Source organism: Osmerus mordax, chromosome 8 (genome assembly GCF_038355195.1).
Source record: "Osmerus mordax isolate fOsmMor3 chromosome 8, fOsmMor3.pri, whole genome shotgun sequence".
In the NCBI taxonomy this organism is placed as follows: Eukaryota; Metazoa; Chordata; class Actinopteri; order Osmeriformes; family Osmeridae; genus Osmerus; species Osmerus mordax.
The window spans coordinates 7,520,107-7,545,485 of NC_090057.1; the positions used below are offsets into that span (position 1 = coordinate 7,520,107).

Here is a 25,379-nt window from a genome sequence, read left to right on the forward strand (position 1 = left end):
TTATTTGTAAACAGATTTGAGCGGGCTGGGTGACACAGCCTACACCAAATTAACCTAATTAGTCTATATATATATATCTACCTAAATAGTTTAAATGAGTTCTCACGTGGATGAGAGCAGGATGCTTGACTCCGAAACAACTGATAGGTCATAAATCTGTTCAAAGCGTCCTCTCAACATCTGCCGTTTGACTTTTGGGTTCATTGTTTATGCCCGGATTTTCCCGGGAAGGGGGTCGTTCGAAACCTAAACGGTTTTATTGTTCCCTTGACAACGGAGGTAATGAATTCCTGCCATGGACCAGTCGATCTAATGTAGGCCTACACTATTGTCACCCTTGTTTATCAGTATTGCAATTAAACTTTATAGACTGACACAGAGACCTTCATGTCAATATGAGTTGACATAAACTCTGTAATCTATTTATGCATCCAGAAACACAATATAGTCTTGGCGCGAGAGACGGCTTGGACGGTAGCCTACTCATGTAGGCCTATTTCCCACAAGGGACTAATCGTTTCTGGTTTTGGTAGATATGCAGTCAAGTATTTAAACAGTAAAGTAACGTCCAAATAGGCTACAGTACACACAAGTTCAGATCTCGGCAAGTGGAAGTTTTAGACTCCTTATCTATTAGACATCATTCAGGATCAGCCTTGAGACCTTCCACAGTTCATTTATGGCAAAGTCCTTAGAGGTATGCAAGCATTGTTTTTTATGAGCAAGTACAGAAATTCTGTAAACACCTTAGTTTGTCCATAGGACACTAGACTTTTGTCAGTAGGCCTACATGCCTAAACAGCATTACTGACACTCTTTCCTGATCTCACAACACTCGGGTAGGAGTCCACTTTAAGATTTAGATCGAGCAGGGTCAATCACGGTCCTAGAAATGTAATTCCATACAGACACGGACACTGCAAGCCCACTCTCTCCCTGTTCTTTATCTCCTTGAACAAAACGAGGTCAACAGCGCCACCTGGTGGTTGTATGCTGTATCTGCGCTGAAGGAACACCGTCCGGGGATTTCTTTATCTGCGTTCGTAGAACACATCCCTCATACAGCGGTCGTCCAGACATGTTCTGATCCCAGAAGGGAAGGTCTGGTAGCGACGCGTGGATGATGTCTTCTCCGTGGGGAGCATTGGTCTGAGGGGGGTTAGGATGGGGAGATGCGTTGGGAGAAGTTGGGGGAGATTTCAGTAACCACATAAACCTTTACATATCTAACACATAAACACATTCAGGGTTCAGTGGTTTAGAACTCTGTCTGAACCCTGTTTTGTAGAACAGTCAGCTTTAAAACAGTATACAAAATCAATAAAGCACTAACAAATAAGAGAGGACATCAACCGTTCTTAATGGCTTTGTTGTCATCACAAAATCAATAGGATTACCAAACTATTTCCCAAGTCAAGTTGAATATTTGTGTCGTTTCAATAACAGCATCACTTTTACAGTCTCAACCAAATAAAGTAAAGTAATCACCTCTACTGTTTCGATCTCTAGGGATCTGTATTCACCTGGCAGCGAGTCTCGTTTCTCTCTTTCACCCCCCTCACCCCCACTCTCCTGTTACCTCATCAGGTGTTGCAACATACAACAGATTGTCTAAAAGCTGAAGGCACAGTGCTGTGTGTGTGTGTGTCTGTGTGGTTTTATGTGCAGGGCCAGCTTTAGTTCCCCCTAATAAATGCTTAATGAAAGCTTTCAACAGGGTGTGAAAAGTAAGACTAGTTCAATGATCCACCTTCAGAGGAATGCATTAGCCTGCGATCAGCTGGGATCACATACAGAATGTTGTTATCAAAATATATAAACCTATTAATGCAGAATAGAAGAGATGTACATATCAGTGGTAGCAAGTTCACATTTGTTTCTATTTTATTTAGACTTTTACAAAATATCTATATCCGGTTTGTATAATATTCACGTTAAACAGTTCAATAGCATTGGCCCTACAGCATTTACATCTTTGTATCTTTCTAGCTATCTAGTTATATAGACCTACTGGACTATCACCCAGTAAAGACTACTGTGCTTAAGATCTTACATATTCTCCCGCGGGTATTTCTCAACATCTTTCACGGGAATAACGAAGTGAGTGACGCCTAGTCGAGTTCCTGTCTTATCTCGGTACTTCTCCCGGTGTTTCTGAGCGAGCTGCATCGGGAGAAAAATAGCACCAGACAAAACAATGTATTAATGTAGGCTTCGGTTAGACATAGGCATACACATCGGTCTGGTCTGTCTTCTCTCACCTGGCCGAAGTTCTTAATCGTCTCATGTCGATTCAAGTCCACATTATACCGGGCCCAATAAGGCATGCTCAGAGCCCATTCCCGGTTCTCGGTCCGGTGGGCTGAAACCAGGAGCCCGTTGTTGGAGTAGACGGACGGGAACATCCCGCCACGGTTGTACGGGCTCTTGCTGGAGGACATCGTGCTACTGCGAAAGTCCTGGAAGTATTTAATAGTGGCATTCCCAAAGGTGTCGCCGTATCGGTTCTTGATGTTTGGAACATGGCCACAATAGCTTGGAAAACCAAAAGGAGAGCGAGAGATAAAATGATGATAAAGACATTTTACGTTCAAATCGTAGGCATAGGCCAGTTCTAACTATTAAGCAATTTAGTTAGGCTACAGCCTATAATTCCCACCCCACATCTGGCTTACCCAGGCATAAGGGAAGGTGGAATATAGGTCGCGTTGTTGTGGGTGATCAGCGTTCCGTTTCCTCTATGTGCCATTTTGCTATTTTGTTCCCAGGGCTCGGCAGCTGACCCAAACACCAAAGGACTAGCAGAGCGCGCACTGACCTCGTCCTTCTACACGCTCTCAGGCAAAACAAGGAAACAAAGAGTTGCCTGGCAACAGCCCTTTACGAAGCTGAGGTCATAATGACCAAAATTAGCCTTTTTTAAGGAGCCCAAATTGTTGAATCAGTCATTTCCCGATTGGCTTGAGCTATTCCATGTAATACTAGCACACGGAACATGCATGCATGTGTATCGGGGGCGTCGTTAGACCCTTTTTACTGGGGCACGTGCCAAATCTGCTGTTCCCCAGTAAAATCAAAAGTTTGAGTTTTAACAATTTACTTTATTAGTCAGTGCATTAATTTAGATTGATAATCCCGCAGTAGATACGCAGTATCCCAATCAACTCTTATAAAAGTGTTTAACCGAAAACACAAACCTATATGCATGCAGAATTCCATGTCAGTGCGCTCTTTTGAGCTTGCCAAATAGCCACTGCAGCACGGACACAGAAGTCCAGGGGGGTATTCCAGAAAGCAGGTTATGCAACATAACCGGGTAAGTTAACCCACCAGCTGATTCACAATGTTGCAGCAACCTATTGGCAATGTGTCAGCTGGGGAGTTAACTTACCCGGGTATGTCGCATTACCTGCTTTCTGGAATAGGCTACCCCCCCCCCCCCCCCCCCCCCAGATGTGTCGGACTCGGCACACAAGTCAGAATTGAGGTAGGCTAAGAAAACATTACAAAACTAAATGATAATTTGAAACAAAAATTATATAGCCCTATCAATCATCTTATTTGGACTAAAACATAAAAACAATATTACATGAAGCTCAAAAAAATATTCGCACTCAAATGAATGCGAAAAAAATGTGCGCGCTCGCATTAACTAGGCTATGGATGTCCCTGCCAAAGCTGATATCAATCTTGCGTCGCTGAACTGTTGTATATTGGGTTAAGCAAGGGGAGTTTCTATAGCATAGCGCATTGTGCGCATCAAGCTTGAAAGAAAAAAAGGGATATGAATTAGGGGCTTGTGCCCCAATAGAGTTTGATGTCTAACAACACCTCTGGTGTGTATGTTCAAATATTGACTGAGTTTAAAATGCTATAGGCCTACTCATTATTTTATTCACATAACAATGCACATTCTTAACTAATTGAAATCCAGCCTTTCCTTTCAGTCAAGAAGATAATCTCTCCTCTTCCTGTAGAGCCAGTGCCCCACGCCCTCCCTCCCTTGATTTTTCTTTGGGGGGGAAAGCTCTGGCTACACAGCCTATACCTTCTACACGAGCATGTCTGGGGCAGCGAGACCCATCCAGCCCATCCAGCGACTGAGCGTAGCGCGGGATAAAACGAAAGTGCATGAATAATTCACATCCTCTCTTAGAGCAGGAAAAACTAGATGCGTTCTGCAGAATGAAGATCTTCTCACAGACGCGATGAAATGCTCTGAAAGATCACTGCCAATTTAGGTCATACACACAACTAAGTTTATTTGTTTTATTATTTTTTGTTTTAAGCACAGTAACGCATTTCGTTTGATTGGAATGAACTGGGATTGACTGGAATAAGATTTTTTTTAAAGAAAGAAAAAAAGAAGAAAAAAACATGGCTCTTTTAGTTCACCTGAAGACGGTAGCCAATCTTCGCGGGAAGGGAGACAGAATCGCCAAAGTTACATTCCGAGGTATGAATACGACTTTGTGCCTTTTATGTCATATTGTCAAAACCTATTTGATTCACTCTGCTTACGGTGTGCGATCCGTATCGAACTCTTTACCTTTGTGGGTAATACAAACCCAGAAATAGCCATGTATCCAGATATAGAAGGATATTTGATGGTAGGCTAGCGCCTGAGATGCGCTGAGAAGTTGGAAAACCCCCTCTTCCTCCGCAAACCCGGGAGACCTGGTTTGAGACGCGCTTCGTGAGCTCATGCGAGTAACTACGCGGCGCTATTGCAGTTTGTCAAAACAATTTCATGTCTTCATCTCCCATACATGACCGCATTAAGAAAATGTTGCTTTTTTCAGCAATTTCTCGGTTAGCATTGATTGCGAATAGGAAAGTGTGCAGATGGTGTTTTTGGTCATTTCTTATCTTCGTTATCACTCAGGAAAGCATTTTATATGGATCAAGCTTACAATAATGTTTATTGCATTGTTATAGATCAGTAGGGGAATTGCCTTCACCGGTCCACCCGTTTCACGACTTCATTTTACGTTTTACAGTCCCAACCGGGTCACCCTCCCAGCTCCTTCTCACTGTGCACCATTAAAATACATCGATTTTTTTCCTTCTGAAAAAAAGAGAGTCCTGTACTATAGCCTAAGGAGAATGTCCCGCGGTGGTGCCCCACCAAATCTGTAAAATATTGTTTTTATCAGGACATGAATTTGGGGCGCCCTAGTGGCTTCACATGGCTGAGGTCCTTCCGCAGGGGTCCGCGTTCGACTCCGGGCAAGGCTATGTACTGCATGTTATCCCCTCTCACTCTTAGTATTTTATGTCTCTGTAACAGTCACTCTCAATAAAAAAAAGCACAAAAAAGATTAGGGATCTGAGTATCTTGGAAGATCATACTAATCATAATGTGTGTGTGTGAGTGTGAGTGTGAGAGAGACATAAGGAGAGTAAGTGAGCAAGTGTTTGTTAGTCAGAGAGGGAAGAAGATCCTTTCAGCACCTTGGAGAGCACACACAGGTTTCTAACAAATGTCCCATAAAATGCCACTTTGGACACTTGGCTTAACAACCTCTTCTCTGCTGTGGTCCGGGAGAAGGTCTCTCTCTCTCTCTCTCTCTCTCTCTCTCTCTCTCTCTCTCTCTCTCTCTCTCTCTCTCTCTCTCTCTCTCTCTCTCTCTCTCTCTCTCTCTCTCTCTCTCTCTCTCTCTCTCTCTCTCTCTCTCTCTCTCTCTCTCTCTCTCTCTCTCTCTCTCTCTCTCTCTCTCTCTCTCGTCAACATGTCTTCCTGTGTAGTTTCAGCTCAGGCAGTTTCCTGTCTGGAGAGGAAGTCCTGTCTGAGGAAGCCACTCCCAGATATTAACTATCCCCATTCAGGCATATCAAAATGATATGCAATATCCAATTAGGTAAATGTTTTGGGGACATTATCTTTTTGGGAACATTGTGTAAGCTACCCTGTTGTAAAACTGTGACTGCCCTCATTAAAGAGCAGATACTTCAGAAAACTCTAGGTGTTTATACAGAGGCTGCCTCACATGTCCATTCCACAGCCTCAAGCTAGCTGCTGCAGTCATTCCGCTGTGGAAAAATAAACGAGAAATTAAACGATTTGTTCCGCCCAAGGAAATTGTGTCAAGTTCACTTGAGCAGAGTTTTAAGTACTGATTGCCTGAATATCTATGAAGTTTTTATCAGGTTGGTTTAGCTCTGTGGTAGATTATGTGACTGCAGATCAAGAGGTCTCAAGTTGAAATATCCCCTCTGTACTGTATGCCAGTTTGGATGAAAGCATATGATTATATCTTTCTGACTGATTATAAAACACAATACTTCTAATGTCTCCAATATTGTCTATTTCTTTCTTTCTCACTTTTTTCTCACTTTCTTTCTCACTGAGAGAGGTGCTGTCATGCACCATTCTCTACCCCAGACCTCCTCTGCTCTGCTCTCCTTTTCTTTCTTTTATCTTCGACTCGCTAGATTGTGCATTCATCCCACTTCCTCTCTCTTGATGTTGTTGTCTTGTTAAGTGTACCTTGCATAATATTCAGTGCGCTTTACTCCTCTGTGTCTTTGTCTCTCTGTCTTTCTCATCTCCATCCCTCTCCATTTAAACCCGGTAACTAATGAGGCTCACATCTCTATTAGAAGGAACACATTTTCATGACATTGCTGCTGTGGAGGTGGAATCAATTGTTTACTAAACAGCTTTAAGTTATAGACACTGCTCCATGTACTGTGGAGAACCACACAGTCTACCTGTGCTGCCAGTGATGAATGTATCTCTACACACACACACATCAATATCTCTCCATCTTGGTCTCTCTCACTCTCGCTCTCCCCTCTTCTATCTCCCACACACACACCTGCACTTATACAAGTAGCTAGCTTTAAAACAAACACATAATATTATCTAGGTATATGTTTTTATTAGGACACCTGGTTCTTATAACCTGTGATTCATGTGTTTATGTATTTTTAACACAGAGAGATTAGTTATGGTGTCACCAATCTGCCAAGCACAAAGTGATTCATTTCCTGTACAAATCAGTTACCTCAGGGACTGTAATTATACGTCTGTTGTGTGTGTGTGTATGCCTGTGTGTGTGTCAGTAAACATCAGCTGTTCACACTAAGCAGACAGGACTGAATGCAAAAAGCTTTAGACATGCAATGTTAAGTATACACAGACACAAGCAAACAAGCACAGGCCCAAAACAGCTCACGTATTTAGGAGCTTCTACTCAACCTATAAATTCATACAGAACAAACATTCAGTGAATAACCTTCACTGTTTAGTAAGCCATATGGTTTCGTTTTTCAATGCAACAGACAGAGAAAGTACTGAATGTACAATATACGTATATACATAGTACATTCTGTGTCTTACCTTTAAAATTTTCACCTTCAACACATTGTTGTAATACTCACAACTCCTGTTAGTCTAATGACCGTGATTAATCATTTGGATATCTATTTTTTTCAGTTTTCGTTTGTTCTCTCTTTCTTTCTCTCCCTTCTTCTCTCTATTGTTTCAATTTTAGTTGTTTTCCCCCAGTCTACTTATGTAGCTAACGGTGGAAGATGATCCTAAAATCTACTGTTGTCTTGTCTGCTCAGTGAGCCGGGTCGTCCTTGTTACTTTTGTCTTCAAATCAATACATAACCTTCATTGGTATGACTATGTTGTCTGTTGGCCGTGACTGTCACCTCTGACAGTGTCCCCTGTCTCCCCTGCAGGTCTGTCCTTCTACACACGTGTGCTGGAGAACGTGGGAGAAGAGGCCAGATTTGAGGAGGTCAGTCATTTTTCGACACGCTCCACTACCTCCTTTGACCATCCAATCAGCTATCACTTCCTGCTTTGAGCATCCAATCAGCTATCCAGATATCATTTTGCATGCTTTTCTACGATTAAGATGACAGGTGATAAAGAAAGACGAGACAAACAAATGGCCAAGACCAAATAGTGAGGGGTTGTGTACAGTAGATAACCCAACCAGGGGACAATTCATCCCCTCGGTTTGAGGGGATGAATGTGAGTGTGTGCGTGTGTGTGTGCGCTCCTCTTTACTGTGGGATTGTTGGTGCAGTGTTTTTTTCTGTAGGCTCCTGTCAGGTTTGGTAATCAACTCAGTAATGCTGTTAGATACAAGGACACCCCCCCCTGGGAGGGGGGAGGAACAGGAGAGGGAGGGAGAGAATGAAAGACCGAGGTGTGGGGAGTGGGGAGGAGGTAAAGGAGAGAGACAGAGAGGCGATGAATGGAAAACCGGGGGGGGATCGATTGACATGAGAAGGAGGGAAAGAGGGAGGGATACATTGAGTGAAATAGACAGGGAGAGAGGGAGCCCACAGAAGACAGACCCAGTCCCACAGGGAGCTGCCGGGGGTTTTGTCTCGTTGAGAGGTTCAAATTGTTGTTGAGAAGAAGAACACGCTCCCTTGATGGAGCCCTGAGCCTGCTTCCTCTGCTGATAACAAGCTCTATTGTTCTGAGTCTAATCAGGGAGCAGGGCTCAACTGCTCGCACACATACGCGCTCTAACATCAGACACACTGAAAATACAGAAAAACAAGAGGGATGCAAAGGCTAATAAAAAGAGAAACGGAGGAGAGATAGGGGAGAAATGTGATGGAATTTTCTATGATTAAATGTCTGAGGTCAGAAGAACGTCCGTATCTGTTAATTCTTGAAATCAAGGAGGAGCAGTTCTAAAACCATAAATGATGTCTTGAGTAGAAGGGCACTCTTTTATACAGTAAATCCAGACAGTTACATAATTAGTTCAATAGTTCATGTCTATCAAAAGAGGAACTCTTCAATAAACAAGAAAGTACAAAAGGAAATAGTTTGCAGAACTTAATACGGATGCTCAATATTAAAAACATAGCTTGAGACAAGAAAGAAGAACTTGTCAGCAAAAATCCCTGGAGTATGTGCAAAACAGCCAGGATTAAACAGTCACATTTGTTAGACGTTTGTCAGCAAACGGAAACTTAAGCAATACTGTCTTAGGCCAAAAGGTTATGCTAACTTTACAGAAGTTAAAACCTCAGCAGTAATTGTTCTAGGCCAAAGAATATTATAGACATCTTAAAGAATAGTAATGTTCTATTACAGAAAGACACAGGGAAAGACAGACAGAAAGACGGATAGACAGGGAGAGGCTAATGTGCACAAGTCTAATGTCTCAGTTCCACAAGTAGGCTGTTGACTCAGCATTAGAGTAGTACTCTTTAGAGGGTCCAGTGGGACTGAAGAGAGATGATAATGTAGGACAGAGTCTTACCCAATACCTTCCCCTGTTACGCTGTCATTAGCACCACTCAACATCAATGACACATCCAGGCTCAGCCCAGGGCTGGTCCGCCCTTCACTTCCTCTCAAGCATTGTGTGTGTTTCGGTTTGAATGTATGATGACCATCCACATCATTTCCATCACTATAATTATTATCTTCATCATCGTCATCAGCGGCAGCAGCAACAACAGCAGCAGCAGCAACAACACTATCCTATCACCTTTATCCTCATCACCATCATGACCATCACCGTAATCGTATCTTCAGCATTGTCATTATTATCATCGTAATCATATTCGTCATCCTTAACATCATCTGTTTGGTCTCCAGTAGCATAGTGTATCTAGAGCTAGCGACAGAGTAATGGTGGCTGATCTGCATTCATGATTCATGTGGCCTTGTGTAGAGCTTTGCTATTAGCAGCCACAGCACAGACAGAGCCACCTACCCCTCACACACAAACACTGTCCACCACATACTCATCCCTTCGATGAGTAGAGATTATCCAGCACACTCTCTCTCCTGAGGGACTGCAGGGCTGGGGCTGGGACCCTCCCATACAGACAGGAGACTAATCTGTGTTTTGACTATGATGCAGATAAGTTGCTTTACTAGGAGGGCTTTCGATATTTTGTGTTTAACCAAAGGATTTGCCTTTTTGTTTGCCCCAGGCTTCATGCAACACCGAATACATCTACTTTAGCACCAGCCTGCTTCTTTAGTGAGAGACGTGTTTGCATCACTTACCTGATCGCAGTGGCAGATCGAGCAACACAACGTGAAGGGAATCAGCGAAGGGAATCAGCGCCCACTTGGTGATGGGGTTCAATTTACCAAGTGCCCCTATTAACCCACTGCCCTGTTTAAGATAAGATCGCTGTCACACTAACCAGGTCACTGGAATTGTGTTGCTCCAGGAAATCTCCTTGTCTGAGAGAAAAAGAGTGGTGGATGTGGTCTGAAGACAAGAAACGGAGTTGGGATGTCTTCAGAGCCAAAGACAAATATTTTTTGCGTATTATGTCTTTAAACTCCTGCTGTGCTCACTGAATATTGGGGATGAATGCAGAAAAATAGGCTCTCCACCCAGATGGAGCCGGAGGGAAGTCTGAATGAAATTTCCTCACTGAATATTCTCTTCCCCGTCGAGGGGGCTTCTGTCTGGAGGCTGATTTCATGGCTGTTCATGGCCACAAAATCTGCACCACTCACTGCTCGTCTTTATTCATTACTTTTTGTTCACAAAGTTTCATGAGAGTGAAGACACACACACACACACACACAGTTTCTGAGTAGAAGATTGCATTCTCATGTGTTCGTGCATCTGCATACAAGTCGGCTCACTTGTCCCTCAGCACCACACAGGAGAGACAAGCACCTCTCACCTGACTGCTGCACCACACAGGAGAGACAAGCACCACTCACCTGACTGCTGCACCACACAGGAGAGACAAGCACCTCTCACCTGACTGCTGCACCACACAGGAGAGACAAGCATCTCTCACCTGACTGCTGCACCACACAGGAGAGACAAGCACCACTCACCTGACTGCTGCACCACACAGGAGAGACAAGCACCTCTCCCCTGACTGCTGCACCACACAGGAGAGACAAGCACCTCTCACCTGACTGCTGCACCACACAGGAGAGACAAGCATCTCTCACCTGACTGCTGCACCACACAGGAGAGACAAGCACCACTCACCTGACTGCTGCACCACACAGGAGAGACAAGCACCTCTCCCCTGACTGCTGCACCACACAGGAGAGACAAGCACCTCTCACCTGACTGCTGCACCACACAGGAGAGACAAGCACCTCTCACCTGACTGCTGCACCACACAGGAGCCCCCCCATCCACACCACAACAACAAACAAACCTGTTTCGGGAAACAGGAATGCTTTTTTGAAAGGTCACGGTTAGCAATGAAAACTATAGTCATCATAAAGTCCCACATACCATTCGAAGGTAGTTGTCTAGAACCACAGCTTTACAGAGTAGATTAAAGAGGGTTCAGATGTAATAGCCGTCTGTTCTTACAGGCCTTCAGGTAACCTGCTGTGCTGGTAAGGTATCCGTGACGACGCCCCTCCATCACCCCTCCACTTAACGATCCTCCATATGTTGCGGCAGGTGTGGGCGAGATAATGATGCTTTAATTGGTACTGCAGTCCTGAAAACTAAGTGACAATGAAAGTCACAGTTAAATTACTTCAATGAAGTTCGTCCTCCAAACAGCAGCAATTCTCAATCCTTGTTGAGTTTAAAGGTTAATTAACTTAGGTGCATCGGTGGAGTGCATATGTGTTTAAAGGAGGAGGCTCAGTTTAATTACGTGCGGCGTCAATCAGGACCCATGTTGAAGGACATTAATTAGTAACACATTTTCCTTAACGATGGTTGTGATTGTCACTGAACATACGCTAATGTAAAACATGATTGATTCCACTCAGTGTTTGTAATGCCACATTATTCTGTCTGACAGATTGCAAGTAGGATTTCGAGCATGATGAATTATGATGAGATTGGAATGACATTTTACATCCATTTACTTCGGCTAGAACTGCATTAATATTTATGTTTGTTTCCAGTATGAAAGGTGTGGGGAGGGAGGTAACAGCAAGGTCTGAAGAAGGAGGGTAAGACAGGGACACACTGGACAAGACACGGATGGACAGGCCAACTGATGAACTAGAACTGAACGATTGGTTTAGACAGAGGGAGAGGGGGATGGAGATGAGAATGGGAGAGGGTGGGAGTGAGAGGTGGTTGAAGAGTGGGAGGTAGAGGGGAAGGAGGAAGGAGTGAGATAGGTTTGGATATTGACCAGATTGGAGTTCTTCAGCAGACTCAAGCTTATCAGAGATACCGTTTAATCTGTGAAAAGCACATACACACACGCATGCACATAAACCTCAATTAGTTTTTGTACACGCACACACACAAACGTGTATGTAATATTAGGGTGAGTCCCTTTATTAAATAATTTAGGTCCAGAGTTGAGCTCCACATTGCAGCACTTTCAGTTCCTGTGAGTATGTGAGGGATACTAACCCAGGATACGTTAAATATTACATCACTTCCTCAAAAAATGACTGAAATCTCTTTCTCCAAGAGAGGAGTTATCAAAGTGGTGAGAGGCAGAAACGTATCTTTTTGTACCTCTTTCACATATTTTCCTACTCGAAGTTGATGTTTGAGAAGTGTACCAGTTATTAAGGGAGGTGGCGGTAGAAGAACTGGTTCACAGCAGATGTAGTGGATAGGAGCCCTTCGTCAGCACCTGCACGCAGAGACTGAGGTGATGGCGAGGCTCCTCATTATGGATACCTCATGCATTGAAGCAACACTCCACTGTCAGAGAGAGGGAGGTACAGAGAGCGGTAGGAACGGAGGGAAACGAGAAAGAGATATAGTTGTGAGCATCCCTGCTGTACATTATTTATTCCAAAGCTGCTCATCCACCGTATCCATGGCAACAGTAAAGAGGAAAGTTATGGGATGTCACCCGGAAGAGCCGCGGTTGGCCCCACTCGGCCCGCCACGCCCCCCCTGCCCAACACTCATGCATCATGGGAGTCATATCTCGTGTTTAATTGAGTACTTAGCCTTTCAAATGTGGAGATGTGCACCAGATGATTCTGGGGCTAGAAGAACACCTGCCATTAGAAGAGACTTAGTGCTCTCATTAGAGAGGGAAAGAGGGGGGGGGGGAGGAGAGAGAGAGAGGGGGAGGGAGAGAGGGGGAGAACAGAAGCAAAGAAAGCAGTGCCAGAGCAAGGAGAGAGAAAGATAGAGAGAGATAGAGTGAGGGCCAAAGGGAGAGAAAGAGAGCGAGAACCATTTCAACCACTGAAATCATATAAAGTAGGATCAGTTAAAGCAATTGGAGATATTACTTCCAGAAGGTCAGTTAGGTGGAAATGTAACATGGAATCAAACTATGACGGATTTGTTTAGAGTTGAAATTGACTGACATCACCAAAGTGCACTGTACGCTCACTTAGCCTTGTGCTCCTCAAAGTGACGATCTGAGGGTGAGTCACAGTTCTCCTGAGGTGCCACCTCACACTGTGACTCTTTGCCTCACACACCGTGACTCATTGCCTCACACGTGACTCACCCAGGTGTTTCATTTTGGGATAACTCATTATATCCCTCCTTAGTCTCCATCAGACAGGCATGCCCTCTATGGGTAGTTTCATAACCAAGCGGCCCTTTGTGTCTCTTTAAGAAGACGTTGTTGATATTGGGACCATGTGATCGACAAAATGGACACAAAGTTCACAGGTGGTAGGTAGCGATGGCGGTCACCATGGCAACACTGAATGACACACGATGGGTTTGAGGGCATAAACAGAACCCGTTGTGTGATTAGTGTCAAGCATGAATAGTAAATGTGTTATTTGTATATATATAATTCTACTGTATTGTGTTCTGGTGCTGTGTGTGTTTGTGTTCTGGTGGTGTGTCTGTGTTTGTGTTCTGGTGGTGTGTCTGTGTTTGTTTTCTGGTGGTGTGTCTGTGTTTGTGTTCTGGTGGTGTGTGTGTTTGTGTTCTGGTGGTGTGTCTGTGTTTGTGTTCTGGTGGTGTGTCTGTGTTTGTGTTCTGGTGGTGAGCTCTCCACACTGTGTGTGTCTTGCCGGTTTGTATTTATGTCCTGGTGGTGTGTGTCTGTTCTCTCATTCGTGTGTGTGCCCCCTAAAATATTTGACATTACGCCAGTACAGGACCAGATAACCCAAGATCCAGTTCAGCCACACGCACACACACACACACATCCTGATGTGTTTATTGTTGCTCCGCAATGAAGCTGTACAGCTCGGTCTGTGTGTGTGTGTGTCCTGGGGGTATCTTCATATGTGTGTGCCTATACGCTCTATACTCAGTGTGGGAAATACATTGAATGTACCCTTTCCAAAACATTATACATTTTCCATAACTCCTTTCCATACTACAGTGTACCTTGGTGTGTGTGTTAGTGTGTAAGTCTGTGTATGTATACAGCATCTACAATAAGCAGCCCCATTAGTGTTCAGATTGTGTGTGTCATCATCCGTATCCACACCACAATGTGGCTCCATGCTCCAGGCTGCTCAGACACCATGGAAACATATTCACTGTTGATGAGATAACTCCACATGGAGTGAGTGAGCATGTGTGAGTGAGCTCACTGAGACACAGAGGTGAGATATGGACAGCAGTCTCACACACACACACACACACACACACGCAAACACACACACGCAGGCACACAAGCATGCAACACATCACCACCACACACACACACTGCCCTAAGGGTCATGGCTTGGCAGCTCTGTCTATCAGTGAGACAGACTCATCTCTCCAGCACCAGCTCTTGACAGACCGGCAGGTATAGTGGCTTAATAACACGCCTACATACACACACACACTCCCTCTCCTGCTCCGAGGGCTGTGTCCCAGGTGTAGGGATGACAGGGGCAGGTGGGGACCCAGGGAGCAGTAATGGGACAGGGTCTGATGGATCTGCCCCAACAGAGCCCTGCTCAGGGAACCTCAGGGTCTGCTCTGCTGACAACACGCTGTCAGCAGAGTGTTACCTATCACACCAACTCCCTCTCTGGAGTCTGACTTCTCCTCAGTCATCATATCTACTAAATAGAACAGCTTAGATGGGGCCGACAAGTGGCAAAGACACACTTAGCTCGCTGCAGTATGCTGCAGTCATGCACTCATCACCCCTCTACTGCTGCTGCAAGCAAGTTAGAATTGAGCTCCTACTGAATAACTACCAACCATGTTAGGATTAGTCTCATTGCAGCTATGCTAATGCTAGCAAGCGTCTCTAATAGCTGTGGCGTCTATCCTGTCCTCTAGTATCCTAGCAAGGAGATTATAAACATTGCACACGGTACGGATGGAACAAGGGCCTAAACCCACACTGAGGTAAATTGCCCTGCTGATTGGCTAATAAATCACAGACAGCCAATTAGAGATGAGATAACTGAAAGCGACAATGTTTGAAACCATGCAGTGAAACCATGGCTGTGCTGTTTGTGCTAAGTAGTACTGGGCCTCTTCAGTTTGATTCACTGCCTTACAAACGAGCCCATTCCGTACCTAATTAAAGTAGATACAACATAATGAAGCTCCTTCTGTATTTTCTGTCCTTTCAGTGGAAACTGCACAGCAACAGCTTCAGTTGATCTCAACAACGTCCAATTAACATGTTGTTGCACTTCCCATTCTTTTCCTGCTGCTGCTGTTTCCATTCTGTTTCTCTGGGCTTTCCTCATTAACGCAGTATCTTAAACGCAACCCAGAGATTGACCTTATGCTTTTCTTCTTGTCGTTCCAGCATTTCTGTATGTTCCAGGAAGAGTGTTTTAAATACCCAGCAGTCTTCAGCAGAGAAGTCTGCTTTTTTCTTACCCTCTCACCTTTTCTCTTATCTCTCCATCCAGACGTTTCGATGGCCCATCGCCAGCAAACTGGACGGGAACGAGATGTTGGAGATACTAGTGTTAAACTACAGCAAGGTCTTCACTAACAGGTAAAACACACACACACACACACACACACACACACACTCTCACCCCCACCCCACACACACATACATGCAGACACACACACTTCCTGTAAGTGGACAGTCGTCAGCTGTCTGCAGTGTATCTGTGAGGAGATGTGAGATCTAATCAGAGAGAAACTAGCTGCACTAAGTGACTGCCTTGTCCTGTCTTCTGAAACATACACTTTGCTCTACCCACTCAGTCCCAAGTGTCACCCCCTACTGTGTGTGTGTGTGTGTGTTTATGTGGTTGTGTGTGAGTGGAGAGGTTGTTGTGTGGGTGTTTTATGAGGACGTGACTGTATACTCCATTGATGGGCATCCTTTCTGACATGTTTATGCAATGTATTTTGGTGTGTGTTTGTGTGTGTGCTTGTGAGTGTTCGTGACATTGTGTTTCTGAGCTCTTAAAGAGATGAGTCAGAGGCGAAACTGTGTTCCAGGTGCAGGACCGCTCCTACCTGTCGTCCTGCTCTACTCTAGACCACAAGCACAACACATAGACAACCCTGGCCGCCTGCTACAGCCTTCCTGTTGTTAGGCCCATTGGCATGTGAGTGAGATCAGGGGGATGCCAGCTGTGCAGCTGCCCCACAGGGGGGACTGTGTCTGGGCAGGGTCATGCTGAGCTGGAACCCTCTCACCCTGGAGCTGCTGGTACTGCTGGAAGAGAAAAGCTTCAAACACACTGCTTCTCATGTTTAAAGGATGTTCCCACACCACATGCATGCGCACACCGCTTGCATGCACACACACACACACGAACAGAGCTGTGTTAGTAAATAATTGAAGGTGAGCCCTGCCCTAACATGTGTTGCTCATCTCACACCTGTTTCATATTTACACAGGATGATTCATTACCACGGTAACATATACTTCATCATGTTAGGCTATGATGAGTTACCAGCAGTACATTGTTCTGACTGACAGAGGCAGAGAACGAGAGAGGGATAAGGAATCTCCAATTACCAATAAACAGAGACAGTGGTGCATGGGACCTCTGTTTGCTTTGATGGTAAATATATATATATAGTAATCAGAGGGTTGCCAGTTCGATTCCCGGCCGTGCCAAATTGTGACGTTGTGTCCTTGGGCAAGGCACTTCACCCTACTTGCCTCGGAGGGAATGTCCCTGTACTTACTATAAGTCGCTCTGGATAAGAGCGTCTGCTAAATGACTAAATGTAAAAATGTAAATGTAAATATATGAGTGTGTATCATTATGGCTTGTCAAGGTTTCTTTCAGCATCATGCACATTTGATTTTGAAGTCTTCTGTTCTGCTGCAGTAAGGAGAGAGTTCACTTCTTAAATGTGAACTGGCTCCTGAAGCGCTTTTGCAGTTTTATGGGTAATGAGTGGCTTGAGCGTGACTATAGAAGCACTGCCAGAGTCGAAAGTGAGAGAAGTTTGTGTATAATTCATGTGGATCCTCTCCTCCCAAACAGCTTGTTCTCACTCTAACTTGTTCCTTCTCACTCCCTTGCTCCCTCTCTACCTTTCTCACTCTCTCTTCTTCTCTCGCTCGCCTCCTGCTCCATACAAACTCAAATCTCCCAGAAAAATCACCACACTCCTTTTTCTGATGTCCGAGCTGTATTAGACAACTCTGTGATGAGGCTGTTGATCTCACGCGCGAAACTATTCATTTGCGTTTCAAGTACTTCATTACTGTAATTTTTACAAACAACCAAACTGTCTAACCTTCGATTCCCACCACTAACTCAAGACTGACCTAGATAAATAATTTGAAACTGGGAAGGAGCTGTACCCTGAATTATGAAGGAGATGAAAGTAAATTGTTTGGCAGGCTGGAATCAATAATGAATGGCATCTTTTGAGGATCTAAAGAGTGAGCCAGAACATGATAGTGTGTTTGGTTAAATTATTCAGGCCTTGTACCAACAATGGCTGAAAGAAAGCAACAAAGCGATGTGTTTTTGATGAGTCCGAGACATATCGATCCCCGCCCCTCCCTCACACAAAAGGAAACCGTTTGGAGGAGAGAGGGGGGGGGGGTGACCAGGGGTAAGGGAAGAGAACTGATAGAGAAGAAGTATCTCTACAGGGTCTTTTACTCAGAGAAAGCCTGCAGCTGCAGGAAAAGTTTCCACAGAAACTTTCACCACAGTGTCATCTCTCCATAGACTCAGCAGAGGTAAACTGCTAATTGGACCCAGAGTCTTATATTAGTCCTGATCAAAGAATACTTTTCTGACTGTCCTTCCCTGGGACAGTGCATGTGTTTGTATGTGTGTGCGTGTGTGTGTGTTCATGTGTGTGTATGTGTGTCTGTGTTTGTTCTAGTAAGAAAGTTGCTGCTGTGTGTCTGTTTCTGTGTGTGTGTGTGTGTGTGTGTGTGTGATTGTGTGATAAATTGGGGAAAACTCTTTAATTATTCACCCGGTCTAATTTGCTTTGTGAAAGAGCAGTGTGCTGTGTTACCACTCCTGGTCTGTTCTGTGGTGGGACGATAGTCTATCACCAAATAATCCTATTATGGACCGTTTCTTTGACATTAAAGATTTAGTTAGGCACATTACCAACCACGTCAATCATTTTGATACACTGTTATACAGAGAATGATGTTGATTCCTAAAGTGAAAGCTACACTTCAGATTTCATTGAAGGGAAAGTTCTGCCATTCTCATTGTTGCTGTTCTGTCCACATGCTTCAAAGCACAGTCCACACAGTCCAGAGTGCTGGCCACTCCACTTCAGTTAGCTGAAAGGAAGCTTTTGGGTTCGTTTTTGGTTTGTTTTCTATCTCATAGAAAACAAGTAAAGTCTGTATCTCTAGCCAGCAGTACATCACATGCAGGCTTACTTAAAGACAGGAAGTGAAAGAGAAACTGTAATTAGTCGTGCTGAAAGAACAGAACAAGCTTCTGCTGACAGCAGCTTAGCTGAAGCTGTTTTACCTCCAGGCTAGTGATAACAGCTAACGAGAAAAGTAGAAGGAACACTATCTGAAATGGAGGGATGGAGGGAGGGCAAGGCGTGGAGAGAGGGATGAAAGGGCTGGTGAAGGCATGTATGTGAAGGGAGGGAAGGATGGAAGATGGGATGGAAACGGTGGAAGGATAGTTGTAAGGATGGTTGGAGGCAAGTCTACAGACACTCATTGGCATAAGGGTGTCAGGCAGAGGATGCGGTCTCCCTGTGCGTGTGTGTATGTGTGTGTGTGTATGTGTGTGTGTGTGTCTGTGGCCGAATCCCAATACTCTGTCTTACCCCTTACCCCTATCCCTTAGTTTTGCGCGTTCCCGTGAGAGTAAGTGGTGTCCCAAAACTCTTTTTGAGCTAGGGGTAGGGCTAAGACGAACAGGTATACACCCCTTAAAATCAAGTAAGGTCGGGAAGTTACTTGAAACCTAGGGGTATGTGATTACTGCGCTACCTGCAACAATGGCGGACAGATCATCCAGAGAGTCCCATAAATGTAATATTTTCGGCTTAAATAATTGATTATATATTGAAAATATTACAGTCCTTTGCTGCACTAACGTTACATTGCTGATTTGCACAACAGTCCCGCATTTCTCTGATTAGCCTTGAATGGACTCCATGCATGTCTACAGTTTTAATTAAACTCCATTAGCAGCGAATTTCAAACGAATTTCGTTTGATATCAGTGCATAACACTACTTGCTTTGGAGATATCGATATACGTAACCGTAACCAAGTGGCGTCTCATTTCATAGGCCTATGTAGTCCTTACCCCTCAGTTTCGAGACATAAGGGCTAGGGGTAAACTAAGGGCTAGGGGTAATGAGTAGGGCTAAGACAGAGTATTGGGATTTGGCCTAAACCTCTCCTAAAGGAAAATAACTCGGTCTAGATGCTGACACTTTCCCACTCTCTCAGCCTGTCACAAGCAATCTCTATCGCTCTGCCCATCAGTCACACACACACACACATGCCCACACACAGTACACACACGTGCGTAAAGACACACACAAAACACACACACAAAGGAAAAAAGAAATGTTCAGAAACAAGAGGGAGAAAGAGAGCAAGAGGGAGACAATAAGAGAGCGATGGCACTGACACTGATCCAGTCCATTGGCTCAGACAGAGACCCGCAGTGAGAACCTCGAGGTAAGCTTTTCCTAACGACTTTCCTGCTGTGTCTCTGTCTCTCCAGGCCTGTAGGCAGCTTTCAGATGGTGCTGCAGAAGGTGGCAGAGGAGGGCCAGCTGGAAGTCACCGACACGCTCATCGATGACAACAACACCTCCATCAAGGTGAGCTCGGACTGGTCCCAGATCAGGCCAATTATGTTTAGCTTCAGTCAAGATTCATAGTTTATCAGGGGAGTCTACCTAAGATCTAAACATGGATAATTATACCCATGTGCTAAACAAAGAGGAAGAATGTGAGAGGAGGTGGAGAGTAGGAGAGAAAGAGAGGGAAGGGGGAAAATAAGTTATTGAGAGAGATAGAGATAATGATAGAGAGGTTGATAAAGATATAGCAGCACATTTATATATCAGCCTCCCAACATGTTGCGTTGCTATAGTGATGCATCTCCACAGGTTCCGCAGCATACGTCCCAGGGATTTATTGGGCAGATGTTTGGAGAGGGCGGAGCAGAAAGAGAGAAGGGCAAAGGGAGATAGACAGAGAAGGGGTGAAAGAGGAGGGTGGGAAGAGAGAGGGGTAAGGAAGATAGAGAGAGTGGAGGGGAGAGAGAGAAGGGGAGAGAGAGAGAGAGAGAGAGAGAGAGAGAGAGAGAGAGGAGGGGAGGGGAGGGGAGAGAGAGAGAGAGAGAGAGAGAGAGAGAGAGAGAGAGAGAGAGAGAGAGAGAGAGAGAGAGTGAGAGAGAGAGAGAGAGAGAGAGAGAAGGGGAGATAGAGAGAGGGGCATGCATCATTTTGTCTTTTATTCTCTCCTTGTCTGTCTCTGTCAGCTGAATAAATTGGGTCTTGGTGCAACCAGAGCTGGCTCCCTGATGGGGGAGGTGTGTGTGTAGGGGGGGTTCATTAGTCCCCTATGGTCCCCATGACAGGAAAGACTAACCGGTCCATCGAGTGTACTTCCTGCCCAGATTAAACCGAGCAGTTACTGTCAGACACAATGTATCTGCAGGCTTCTGCTGTTCATAGTGGTCTGCTGTAAAACAAGCACAAGCTCGTAAAGTAAATCCTTTGGAACAAAATGGTTACAGTTTTCACAAAACACACCATGGACATCATGTTTTCATTCTATGGGTTAAAAAGAGAAGGGTGACTGTCTCTAGTCATCTCTCACCTGAGCACCAAAGAGTTTGACTGACCCGCACACATTCTGTAGAGGACAACTAGCAGCCTAAAGTTCACCAACCGTCTTCTAAAGGTCATCACATTCTGCTTGGCACTCTCTCTCCAAACCAAACTAAAGGCTGTTAGCATGGCCCAGCCCACCCTGGTGATACATGCTTTATTTAAACAGTACTGAAGCTGGACAGCACAACCAAAACCCTCCTCAGCGCAGCCCATGTGCAAATGTAGGCGTGATTCTCAACAGTCTTCATACATTATCCCAGATCTGATAACCTTATTAGTGATCTGTGAGTTTTTTGGTGACGCAGATTTACGATGCCATGTGGCTGAGAAATTCCCCTGATTCTGATTGGTTCATTTTTCCGTTCCAGACGAGCGTGACCGTCGAGATCCGTTACCAGACCCTGGACGGCACGGTCGGGGTGTGGAGCGACATGGAGTTCCTGGACGTCCCTGACGACCACGAGGGGACGTTCCAGTTTGAGACGGACAGCCTCCTCTCCGGTCACAGCCAGGGGTCAGGGGTCACCGGTGGACGCTCTCCGTACGGCATCCCCACCTTCAGGAAGTACGTCTCACAGTCTTACTCTGACACTGGAAACACAGCGCACCATCATACTGCCATGATAGCATTTCACTGCCAATACTGCTTTCATAAGAACCAGGTGGTCTACAGAGGTTCATGGTAGCTAGCTTCACTAAAATATGTTTGAAGGCAGTCCCAACACAATACTTTCTTCTATGTGTGTGTTAGTGGTTTTTGGTGAATCATGTGTGAGATAATAGTGTGTGGGCAGAATTGATTTCCATTGAGGTTGTCTCCCAGGGCAGACCCTTCATCCATCATCCCAATGCATGTTTTCGTGTTTGTTTGTGTGTGCTGGGGTTACTGATCTTAATATAGATGAGTAGTAATAAGCACATGAGAGGCCCATACACCAAGGATACCCCAGAGGGGACACAAACAACAGATAGAAATAGAAAAAGTAGAGAGGAGAGGGAGAAAGAGAGAGAGATAGAGAGAGAGAGAGAGAGAGAGAGAGAGAGAGAGAGAGAGAGAGAGAGAGAGAGAGAGAGAGAGGAAGAGAGGAAGAGTCATGCTGTGCTTTCTCGTTAACACATACTGCATGTGCTCACATGTAGGATTTATGACACACACATACACATACTCACAGACGTACACTCCGGAAACCAGTTTATGGTGCCAGGAGAGGCCAGCTACTATTCCCGTGGCAAGAAAGACGTGTCACCCTAAGCGCAGAGGGGTGCTAAATAGGATACAGAGAGAGAGATAGAGAATGGAAGGAAGACAAAGAAAATAAGAGGGAGAGAGAGAAAGAGAGAGAGACTACCCATGGAAAATAGACATCAGAAGATACATCCATTCTCTAGCACACTGGTGGTCAAAGAATGATGACCTCATGGAAGCCTTTTTATGATGTCAAGGTCTGATTACACTGCTTGTGTGCCAAACACTCAGTCACTCTGTCAACACAATCTTGTGTGTCTGTGTTTGTGTGTGTGCAAATGATGCCTTGTTGATAACATAGCTGGTGGTCATCCTTTCAGGATGGTGGAAGAGGAGGAGAACTATCACAGTCTGGGTTGCAGGTACACACATTCTGTGTGTGTGTGTGCTTTGGGGGGGAAGGGCGGACCAGAGTGGCATATGCAGGGATTTATCTTGTGTGTGGGTGTGTGTTTGTATGTGCCTGTGTATGTGTGAATATGTGTGCATGTGTGTGTTTTTGTTTATGTGTGTGCCCATGCCTGTGTGTGTTGTGTGTGTGTGCGTGCTTTAGAGGAAGGATGAGTGTAGAGTGTGACTGTTGTGTTTTACACAACTCCTCCTGTCTTGGCAACATGCTCCAGTCGTTTGTCCTGCAGTAAACAGTCCTCTGCAGACAGCAGCTCACTCAGAAGACAATATCAGTCCTTATTACAATCATAAACACCCTCCATATCTGTCTGACCATATTTATGACAGCATTCACAGGATGGAGGTGTGATACATTGCATAAAAGATAATTTGTCTTCATTCGCTCCAACATATATAATGCCATGTGAGGTTAGAAAACCGTAGCTAAGTTTGAGAGTTTCTTTATGTTGACATTGTTGAGTTGTAAATATCAGGTGTGGCGCTAGACGACAGAGAGTGGGAGAGAGAGATGGAAACAGAGACACAGACAGAAAGACAGAAATAGAAAAAGTAAATTAAAAAGACAGCCTAAGCCTTATAACATTTGCAGATAGTATGATTTAATTAATGGTCCAGTCATGAGGTTTAATGTTCTAATAATGTTGGGTTTAATGTTCTAATATTGTGAGGTTTAATGTTCTAATAATGTTGGGTTTAACGTTCTAATATTGTGAGGTTTAATGTTCTAATAAGGTTGGGTTTCATGTTTTATGGTGAGGTAGTATGTGTGTGTGTGTGTGTGTGTGTGTGACATGCCATTTTTGAGTGTCTCAGTGTGTGTCTCAGTGTGTGTGCGTGTGTGTGTGTGTGTGTGTGTGTGTGTGTGTGTGTGTGTGTGTGTGTGTGTGAGCGGATGTGTGAGAGATAAAGAGAAAAAGTGGGAGAGAAAGAGAGAGAGAGAGAGACAGAGAGAGAGAGAGAGAGAGAGAGAGAGAGAGAGAGAGAGAGAGAGAGAGAGAGAGAGAGAAAGAGAAAGAGTGAGGGCTAAGCTGCAGTATTAGAGTGAAAGAAGAGAAAATGGTTTCTCTCAGCTTGTAATTGCTCTTCATTCCTTTGATGCTTGCATCCCCCCCTCCTCCCTCCCTGCAGCCTCTCTCCCTGTCCTCCCACCCTCATCTCTTTACTCAGCCGCCCCCTCCCCCAGCTCTGTCCAAAGCAGTGTGCAGTGATTTATTGTGGGTCCCTGACTGTGTTTACATTATCTGCAGCACAGCTAGGTTGGGTATGAGCTCACATGTATTCAGATAAAGCACAGCCTTCTAGGTTTCAAACCTTTACACTTTAGAAGCTTATCCTCTAAAATATGGAGTGGCCATCTACCATTATGACTAAGAGTTATTGTTCTGTCACTTGAGCAAAGACCTCTCTCGTTTAGGATAATCTAAAATAGAAATATAAGCATACAGAATGTATTCAATTGGGCATCTTGGTATTGTTGACTAATTAATCACACCAGTTTCTAATTGAAAGCTTATTTAGGAGGACCATGATCATAAGCTTACATTACTACAAGCATGACTTATACCACTAATAATGCAATGGTTTTCATCCAGATGCTCATGAAGTCTTCAACACCTGGGTTTACAGTTGTGTGAGAAGACCTCTGTCACCACGGTGACAAGTTCTGAATTTATTAACCGGATCATGCAGACACATATTTATTCAAATAAGTAGTGTGTTTGTTTAAACTATTCAAATATGCACGCTGTCCATTAGCATAAGTGAATTCAGGACATTCTCCTATTCACACAGATTAAGAAGGATATATGAAGCATTCACACTGAGGGGGATCTGACCAAGGTTTGTAAAAAAAGATAATTTGTTTTGATTTGATGTCGGGATGAATGAGACCTTGTTCAAAGCCGATTTTTTAAACAGACAAAAAGCTGTCTTTGATCCTACCCACAATGCAATGGGCTGGCAGAGCCTCAAACAGTGTGCTGGTGTGAGGGGGACTTGCTCCTCAACATGGTGTAGGGGAGGTGGTTGGGTGACTACACTGTTTATAGCCCACTGCTGATGAGAGGGACACTGCTGATGAGAGGGAGAGAGAAGGAGGCAGAGAGGAACATGGTCATGGATTTAAAACCCTGTGGTCACACCAACTAGCACCAACTGGCTAGCAGCCTGGTAAAGTCTTTATTCTTCTGTGCACCAGCAGCTTTAACCCTCAGGTGGAAGTTCTGTCTACTGAACACTGTGTTTGAACAGAACCAAGAGAGAACACATGGTGGAGAGAGTATAATCAAGTAATTGGATTCTTTGTACTTTCTGAGACCATAGTAGACTCAACCTGGATCGTGTATGTTTCTTGTAAAATAGCTCAATCCTCAAACCGGTTCTTCTAATGTTTCCTTGAAAAGTTGCTTTATGTCCCTTGAGGGTATTTGTGTGTGTGTGTGACTGTGTGCAGAGTATGGGTTGTCACTTTGTTTGTGTTCCTCTCATTCAGATAGTGTTTGTCATTGTCCCCCTCTAACTTCCTGTTCATAGCCAGGAAGGAGGAGACTATCCTGATGACATGGAGACCAGCCTCCTGGGGTAAATCCTCCTCCTGCTGCACCTGAATGTCCCGTTCAAATATGTCCCCCATCCTACAGTACTCCC

At 44.6% G+C, this 25,379-nt stretch overlaps 2 protein-coding genes across 3 annotated transcripts in view; one reads left to right on the forward strand and one right to left on the reverse strand.

Annotated features, from left to right (window-relative positions):
- Positions 1-1,031: 1,031 nt before the first annotated feature.
- On the reverse strand, positions 1,032-2,749 carry cimip2c (ciliary microtubule inner protein 2C). The gene is made up of 4 exons (XM_067242483.1): positions 2,676-2,749; positions 2,262-2,535; positions 2,054-2,163; positions 1,032-1,149 (listed from the first exon to the last, which is right to left on the reverse strand). The coding sequence occupies exons 1-4, from the start codon at positions 2,747-2,749 to the stop codon at positions 1,032-1,034; spliced, it is 576 nt and encodes a 191-aa protein (XP_067098584.1).
- Positions 2,750-4,303: 1,554 nt separating this feature from the next.
- The window catches only part of otofa (otoferlin a), a 46,026-nt gene continuing 24,950 nt past the window's right edge, over positions 4,304-25,379 (forward strand). For both annotated transcript variants that reach the window (XM_067241374.1, XM_067241373.1), the window contains exons 1-5: positions 4,304-4,456; positions 7,696-7,754; positions 15,707-15,795; positions 19,957-20,056; positions 21,445-21,641. In XM_067241374.1, coding sequence (XP_067097475.1) covers positions 4,378-4,456; positions 7,696-7,754; positions 15,707-15,795; positions 19,957-20,056; positions 21,445-21,641 — 524 coding nt within the window. In that variant the 5' untranslated portion in view covers positions 4,304-4,377. The remainder of the gene's footprint in view (positions 4,457-7,695; positions 7,755-15,706; positions 15,796-19,956; positions 20,057-21,444; positions 21,642-25,379) is intronic.

Bases quoted from the DNA above. Each gene is read 5' to 3' on its own strand.
- cimip2c (XM_067242483.1), bottom strand. From the start codon at position 2,749: ATGGCACATAGAGGAAACGGAACGCTGATCACCCACAACAACGCGACC. The intron at 2,536-2,675 runs GTAAGCCAGATG...TGGTTTTCCAAG, and splicing joins CCACCTTCCCTTATGCCTGG to CTATTGTGGCCATGTTCCAA. The intron at 2,164-2,261 runs GTGAGAGAAGAC...CTCCCGATGCAG, and splicing joins CGATTAAGAACTTCGGCCAG to CTCGCTCAGAAACACCGGGA.